Source organism: Mercurialis annua, linkage group LG1-X, assembly GCF_937616625.2.
Source record: "Mercurialis annua linkage group LG1-X, ddMerAnnu1.2, whole genome shotgun sequence".
Classification (NCBI taxonomy): domain Eukaryota; kingdom Viridiplantae; phylum Streptophyta; class Magnoliopsida; order Malpighiales; family Euphorbiaceae; genus Mercurialis; species Mercurialis annua.
Window position 1 is genome coordinate 2,812,474 of NC_065570.1, and position 8,611 is coordinate 2,821,084.

Below are 8,611 nucleotides of genomic sequence, written 5' to 3' on the forward strand. Positions count from 1 at the left end.
GTGATTAATGTTAGATTAAGTATGGTTGGCTAAACTCCTTGTTTGGGGGTTGTTAATTTAGGTTGTTAGTTGATTGGATTGGGTTTGTGATTGGCTTGTGTTTGTTTTGGCTATGTGCTCTTAATGCCTAGGTTAGTGTGATCTATTAACCTAGGATTTTGGTATAATTAATTAGGCGAGGGTCAATTAATTAGACGGAATTGATTAGTCATGAACCTAGGACCTAATCACGCGAGAGCGGTTTAAGAATTAGGCGGTCTTTTAAGTTTGCTTGATTAATTGTAATTTGCCAGTTTAGTCGATAACTAATTATGCTAGGGCAATTTAGTTATCGGTTGATTAGTTTATTGCAATTTTCCTAGTTTTAGACTCGAGAGAGCGGAACTTAGGGTTTTCGAATAGCTTGACCCAAAACCGGCGCCATCCTACAATCCCGACTCTAAGATACTATCAATTTAAGCTAGCAACCCTTCAACTTACCTTTATTATTGTTTCAAACTTTAAGATAATTAGTTGATTGTTTGGTTGTTATCGATAGATTAATTATTGTTTACCTTATTTTTAGTCCGTAGTTATTAAATCCAAATCATTTGTTGTTGCTTTCCGAATTGGAATTCAAGATCCGTGTTCGTTCATTTTAAACCCCTTGTCTTCGTGGGATCGATTCCGTACTTACGGATTTACTACGAGTTGGGTTTATTCTCAACAAGTTTTTGGCGCCGTTGCCGGGGACAAGGTTGCGTTTAATTGATTGAAAGTATTTTGAAATTCGGTCGAGTTAGCCTTATTTTCTATTTTTACTTTTTGTTGTTCATCTTGCGTGTTTTCGTGATTTACGCTCGGTTCTCTTGTCTTTGTTGTGTGTAGGAATCTACCCTTCGTGTATGCATAATACACGACGTGCTAATCTTCCACTAGAACCTTTCCAAGAGGATCTCGGTAGTTACGAAAGAGGCGTGAGAAGAAGAGCCCGAATTCCTTTAGTTATGGAGGGTGACGGACATGATTATGAGATAGAAGAAGGATTCAATCCTCTAGTGGATGAAGGGGAACAACAATATCCACCCCCTCCTCCACTTGAGAATGTGAATCAACAAAGGCAACAAGAGCGACCAAGGGATATTCGCCCTCGGGTGCAACCGCAAGTGCAAAATCAACCGAGGCAAACTTTGGGCGAGTTCTTCTTGCCGGATGTGGATAATGCCACGTTCGGATGTTTTGCTATGCCGGTTCAAGCGGCGACCTTTGAGATCAAGCCGAGTACTATCCAACTCTTGGAGAACCGTTGTGCTTTCTTTGGGTTGAAGCATGAGGACCCAAATGCCCATATAGCCAAGTTCTTGGGGGTCCTTAACACGTTCAAGCTTCATGGGATAACCGCGGACCAAATCAAGCTCCGGATGTTCCCTTTCTCTTTGAGGGATAAAGCTAGTTTGTGGCTTCAATCTCTACCCAATGAATCGATCCATACTTGGCGGGAGTTGGCTTAAGCTTTCCTTAACAAGTACTTTCCACATGGGAAGACAACAAAGCTAACCAAAGACATTCTTGAGTTTGTGCAATTCGACGGGGAGTCGCTCTATGAAGCTTGGGAGCGCTTTAAGGATCTACAAAGGAGTGTTCCCCATCATAAGCTTAACAAGGAGCATGTGATTCAAATTTTCTATGATGCAACGAATATCACCACTAGAGCCACTATTGATGCGGCTTCGGGGGGGTCTTTGATGCAAAAGACATATGAAGAGGCTCTTGAGTTGGTAGAAAAGTTGGCCATGGTTAGTAGCACATGGGGGCCCATGGATAGAAGAGCATCGGCTACTCAAAAGTCGGTAATGACGCTTGACCAAGTTAGAGAGATGGAAGCTATCAAGGAGAAAAATGTTTCACTTCAAGCGCAAGTGGATGCCTTAAGGAAACAAGTTGCCCCAAGAAATGCTCCGGTGGCCTATGTCCAAGTAGGATGCGAGTTTTGTGGGGATCTCAACCACTCGGGAGGCGAATGCCTAGTTACGGGGCAAAGTATGAGTGAGCAAGTGAACTACATCGGGGGTCAAAGGCAAGCCAATGATCCTTATTCCAACACTTATAACCCCGGATGGAGGAATCATCCAAATTTTGGGTGGAGAAATCAAGAGGGGCAAGGCAATGCTCAAGGGTCAAATCAAGCGGGTTCAAACTTTCAAGGTCACAATAGACCTCCACAACAACAAGGTCCCTACCAAGGAAATCCAAACCATGGGAACAACTATGGTGGTAGACCGCAACACCCTCCCGGTTTTCAACAACCACGGAACACGGATGAGGGAAATGTGCTTGCCAAGGTACTTGAGAAATTGGAAAAAATGGAGCAACGGGAGAAGAACCAAGCTTCCACTATTCATCATTTGGAAACTCAAATTTCTCAAATGGCAATTTCGCTTCAAGGTAGACCTCAAGGGGGATTGCCATCCACTACGGAAAACAATCCAAGAGAGCATCTTAAAGCGGTAGAGCTCCGAAGCGGGAGGAATCTTGAGAAGGCCAATGGGAAGAAGCATGTTGTAGAGGAGGATGAGCCTCAAGTGGTGATTGATGTCGCTAGCTCTAGTCAAGAACTACCTAATGCTAGTGCGGAGGTGGTTACTAACATCGAGGAAGCATATGTGAGACCTCCACCACCTCCACCCTTTGTTCCGAAAGTACCATTTCCAAGCCGGCTAAGGAAGGCACCGGACAACCGAAAGTTCCATAAGTTCCTTGAGGTTTTCAAGAAACTTCAAATCAACCTTAGTTTGGCGGATGCTCTAAGAGAGATGCCCCAATACGCGAAGTTCTTGAAGGACATCATCATGAATAAGCGTAGTTGGGAGCAAGGCGGAACAATACCCCTCACGGAGAATTGTAGTTCTATAATTCAAAGCAACCTACCAACAAAGCTAAAGGATCCAGGGAGTTTCACTATTCCTTGCACCATTGGAAATACTAATGCTATAAATTGTTTATGTGATCTTGGTGCAAGTATTAATTTGATGCCTTTGTTTCTTTTTAGGTCCTTATTTGGTGAACAACCGGTGAAGCATACCTCGATGGTGCTACAACTAGCCGATCACTCTCTCAAGAAGCCGTATGGGATAGTAGAAGATGTGCTTGTTAAGGTGGATAAATTCATCTTTCCGGTGGATTTTGTAATCTTGGACTACGCGGTGGATAAAGAGTGTCCTATGATCCTTGGCCGCCCATTCATGAACACCGGGCGTGCTCTTATTGATGTGCATGCCGGAAAGCTTACCTTGAGAATTGATGAGGAAACAGTGGAGTTTGATATGAGGAGGGTGATGCGGAACACCATCGAGGAAGAAGAGTGCATGAGGGTTGATTTGTTGGATAATCTTGTGGAAGATCAATTGAAAGAGAATGTGGAAGTCATCAACCAAGGAGTTTCACGGAATTTGGAAGAGTTTGACCACTGCAAGGGGTGTCTCGATCGAGACAGCCACCCAGAAAACTGTCTCAATCGAGACACATGTAGCACAAAAGCTACTGCCCCAAAATTTGGCCTAGTCTCGATTGAGACAGGGGTGTCTCGATCGAGACAAGGGAAAATCACTCCTTGTCTCGTTTTGGACCCCTCTGTCTCGAAAGAGACAAGCTGTAATGGGGAAATTACTGATTTTTCTCGAGTTTCAAAGGTTGTCTTCCATTCCGATGACATTGAGGGTGAGTATTCCGAAGAAGAGGAGCCAAGGCCGGAAATCTTGATAAAAGAAGGAGGAGTGACACCCCCATCTTCCGAGGTGCCACCAATTGTTGAAATGAAGCCGTTACCACTTCACCTCCGATATGCATTTGTGGGAGAAAACAGAACGCTCCCCATCATCATCTCCGATAAGCTTTCAAAAGAGCAAGAGAAAAGGGTTGTTCAAGTAGTGAAGAGTCATGTGTTGGCCATGGGATGGCAAATTTCCGACATCCGAGGGATAAGCCCTCAAGTTGTGATGCACAAGATTCATCTTGAAGACGAGTCGAAGAGATCAACTCAAAGGCAAAGGAGATTGAATCCAAATATGAAGGAAGTTGTGCACAAAGAGATTGTCAAGCTCCTCGACGCCGGGATAATCTACCCTATTTCGGATAGTGGGTGGGTTAGCCCGATTCAATGCGTGCCTAAAAAGGGAGGTATAACGGTGGTGGAAAATGACAAGGGAGAGCAAATCTCCACAAGAACGGTGACCGGTTGGAGAGTATGCATTGATTATCGAAAGCTCAACGCGGAAACCCGAAAAGATCACTTTCCGCTACCATTTATCGATCAAATGTTGGAGAGAGTAGCGGGTCACAAGTTTTACTGTTTCCTCGACGGGTACTCCGGATACAACCAAATATTAATTCTCCCGGAAGACCAAGAGAAGACGACCTTCACATGCCCCTACGGTACCTTCGCATACCGCCGGATGCCTTTTGGTCTATGCAACGCACCCGCTACATTCCAAAGATGCATGACCTCAATCTTCAATGATATGATTGAAGATATTATGGAGGTGTTTATGGATGACTTTTCCGTCTTTGGGGATTCTTTTGACAAGTGCTTGGTGAATCTTGAACGCGTATTGAAACGGTGTGAGGAAGCAAATTTGGTACTTAATTGGGAGAAGTGCCATTTCATGGTTGAAGAAGGTATTGTGCTCGGGCACAAGATTTCCGAGAAAGGTATTGAGGTGGATAGAGCTAAGACGGAGGTAATCGAGAGGTTGGTTGCCCCGATCACGGTGAAGGGAGTCCGGGCATTTTTAGGCCATGCGGGTTTTTACCGGCGATTCATTAAGGACTTCTCATCTATTGCAAGACCGTTGACGAATCTCCTAGTGAAGGATGCCCCATTTGAGTTCACAAGGGAGTGTTGTGAGGCGTTTGGGAAATTGAAGGAAGCACTTGTGACCGCTCCGATCATTTCAACTCCGGATTGGAGTTTACCTTTTGAGCTCATGTGCGATGCAAGTGACCAAGCTCTAGGGTGTGTGTTGGGGCAACGTAAGGAGAAGCGAGTCCATGTGATTTATTATGCTAGTAGAACTTTGGCGGGGGCTCAATTGAACTACACCACCACGGAAAAAGAGATGCTCGCCGTGGTTTTTGCTCTTGATAAATTCCGGTCTTATCTACTTGGGGCCAAGACTATTGTTTTTACCGACCACGCGGCATTGAGGCATCTTTTCGCCAAGCAAGATGCAAAGCCTCGCCTAATCCGATGGATCCTATTGATGCAAGAATTTGATATTGAAATCCGGGATAAAAAGGGAACGGAAAATGTGGTTGCGGACCATCTATCAAGGCTTGAGAACCCGGAAGCAATCCCAATTGGAGTGGAGATTAATGAACAATTCCCGGATGAAATGTTGATGGTGATCTCGGAAGTCGATACACCTTGGTATGCGGATATTGCAAACTACCTATCTTCGAATATCATGCCTCCGGATCTATCCCATCATCAAAGAAAGAAATTTTTAAGCGCTGTGAAACGATTTTTGTGGGATGAACCTTACCTATTCAAGGTATGTGGGGATGGGATGATTCGGAGGTGCGTTCCATTGAAGGAAATGATGCCAATCTTGAGCCATTGTCATGAAGCGGATTATGCCGGGCACTATGGGTCATCTAGAACCGCCGCAAGGGTTCTTGAGAGTGGGTTCTTTTGGCCGACCCTATTTCGTGATGCCAAGGACTTTGTAGGGCATTGTGACCGTTGCCAAAGGGTTGGAAACATTTCAAAACGGGATGAGATGCCATTGACCTCCATTCAAGAAGTGGAGATATTTGATGTTTGGGGGATAGACTTCATGGGGCCCTTTCCAATGTCTCACGGGAAGCTCTTCATCTTGGTATGTGTGGATTACGTGTCCAAATGGGTAGAAGCGGAGGCTTTGCCTACAAACGACGCCAAGGTTGTCCTAAGTTTTCTCAAGCATCTCGTGAATCGTTTTGGCACACCAAGAGTCATCATAAGCGATGGGGGGTCTCATTTTTGCAACCGGCAATTTGACGCCTTAATGAAGAAGTACAACGTACATCATCGAGTTGCAACTCCGTATCATCCCCAAACTAGCGGCCAAGTCGAGGTGTCCAACCGTGAGTTGAAAAGAATATTGGAAAAGACGGTGAATGGGTCTCGAAAGGATTGGTCCTTAAAGTTAGACGATGCTTTGTGGGCATACCGGACGGCTTTTAAAACACCGCTTGGTATGTCTCCTTTTCGAATTGTCTACGGAAAGGCGTGCCACTTACCGGTGGAATTAGAGCACAAGGCTTATTGGGCCATCAAAAAGTTGAATTATGATTTCAAGGCGGCGGGTGAGAAGCGCATGTTACAACTCAATGAGTTGGATGAAATCCGATTCAATGCTTATGAGAATGCTAAGCTCTATAAGGAGAAAACAAAGCGGTGGCATGATGCTCACATCTCACCCAAGACTTTTGAGGTAGGAGCCTTTGTGTTGCTCTACAATTCAAGGTTGAGATTGTTCCCGGGAAAATTAAAATCTCGGTGGAGTGGGCCTTTCAAGATTCGGCATATAGCAAACCATGGAGCTTTAGAGTTGGAAAACCAAAAGGGGGAAACGTTTAAGGTCAACGGACACCGTTGCAAGCCCTACTTGGGACCTTTGACGGATCAAATAAGCAAACAAGTCTATCTAGCCCCTCCTTCGTAAGTCTCATGTGATGGAGCGGTCGAGCTTTCGACCGAAAACAAGCGCACTCGGGAGGCAATCCCGAGAGGTTCGATTTTTAATCCTTGTCTTTTCATTTTTTTTTAGTCAATTAATTTTAGTAGTTTAGTTGTTATTTTTTTTAATTTTTTTCGTTGGATTTTATGCCGGGTGTGTTGTTTGTGTTGTGTAGGCTAAGAAAAGAAAAAATCGAATTCCACTCATGTATGGGTGTCTCGATCGAGACAGTCATTAAAAGAGCTGTCTCGATCGAGACAAGAGCAGAAAAAGAGGCAGTAGCTTTTGAGCTACTAGTGTCTCGATCGAGACACACACTTACCCAGGTGTCTCGATCGAGACAATCATTAAAGGGGGGAGGATTAATTTTGTCAAACACAACCACATGGATTGATGAGGTGGCACGATCCTAGCCATTCTTGAGAAACACAAAAGACATGGATTAATGAAGTGGCAACATCTTGGGCTTCCATTTTGAAATTGAAATTTTTCCATAAAAGCTCACCCACCACTTCATCTTCTCCATCTATCTTAGCCATTTTTAGAAAAATTAAAGCTTCTTCATCTCTCCTCCAAGAAAATTCGGCCACCCTATAACCACCACCAAACTTCAAACAAAATACGTTTTCGGATACCCTTTTCGCCACTCTCACTATGGCTCGATCCGGTAAGACCGTTAAGGAAGCCTCCACCGCACCCACCAATGCCGCCACAAGTTCAAACCCTCCCGTTCAAGAACAACCAAGGCCCAAGAGAGCTACTCGGAAGCAATCCGCCTCCGGTGCAAGAGTATTCGGACCTAACACTCCCGAGGCTCTAACAAGACGATTTGAAACTCCATTTCAATGCCGCTCGGTAAAAGAGGGGGAGAGGTACGAAAATCTCCATTCTATGGGCATTGCCAAGCCATTTAAGATTGATTGGAAGGCTATGAAGGAATTGGGGATTGAAGCGGATGTTAAACGGCACTTGGATGTCTTGGGATTGCGTCGCTTGGCGGAAATGCCGCATGATTATGTGGAGGAACTAACTTATGAGGTTTTCTCTACAATTAAAGTGGCGGGCGAACCGGGAGATTTTATGTTTCGGATGAGAGGAGCGGACTACTATGTTGATGCGAACACTTTGAAGACGACATTTGAAATGAGGGAGACGGGATTGACTAGTATGCCGGACGAGTTTGATGCGGATGCCGTTTGGAAGGAATTGTCGGATGAGGACTTCTATGATCCTCACACATCCAAGGTGAACGAGGTTAAGGACACCGCTATTGTGGTGGTCCTAAAGTGGTACGGACATTCGTTCATGGGACGCAATGAGTATTCAAAAGTGGCGAAGGAGGACTTGCTTGCTTTAAATTCAATTTTGCATCCGGAGAATGAAGACATTCGGCTCAACACCGCTTTCCGTTTGAAGCATATGTTATTGGAGGTCCCGGCTAGCAAAACGAAGAAAGTGGGGTTTGGATGGATGATTTTACACCTTTTGAGAACTTGGGATCGCGGCCTCACAAATGAAGACTTGAGTCCGTGGGTAATTCACACTCCGAGGCGCCTTGGGATAGATCATTTGAAATCGGCTTCGTATGTGCACGAGGGTGCGGTGGTCCCCTATTACAAACGTGCGAGTTGGATTAATAGACATGGAACCGATGCGGCGTTAAGAGCGGAGTTTCCAAATGCGGGACAAGAAGCGGATCAACCGATTGCTAGGCCGGTGAAGGAGCGTGTGAGGAGGAAAGGAAAGGAGAAAGTGGGTGGAACATCTCAACCCGAGCAAGCCCCCGAGGGGCCCGAACCCGAGCTAGGGGGGGGCCATGGTCGACCTATGACCATCGCTTCAATGAATTGGCGGAGGAAAATCGCCGGGCTTGGGAGGAGCAAAGATTGATGTTAGAGCGCATGGAAGCGGCG

At 45.3% G+C, this 8,611-nt stretch overlaps 1 protein-coding gene across 1 annotated transcript; it reads left to right on the plus strand.

The window, feature by feature from the left end:
* Nucleotides 1-986: 986 nt before the first annotated feature.
* Nucleotides 987-6,683, plus strand: LOC126678772 (uncharacterized). The gene is made up of 7 exons (XM_056104258.1): nucleotides 987-1,431; nucleotides 1,492-2,033; nucleotides 2,185-2,321; nucleotides 2,429-4,663; nucleotides 4,778-5,489; nucleotides 5,787-6,260; nucleotides 6,318-6,683. Exons 1-7 carry the CDS (start codon nucleotides 987-989, stop codon nucleotides 6,681-6,683), a joined length of 4,911 nt encoding a protein of 1,636 aa, XP_055960233.1.
* Nucleotides 6,684-8,611: the final 1,928 nt, after the last annotated feature.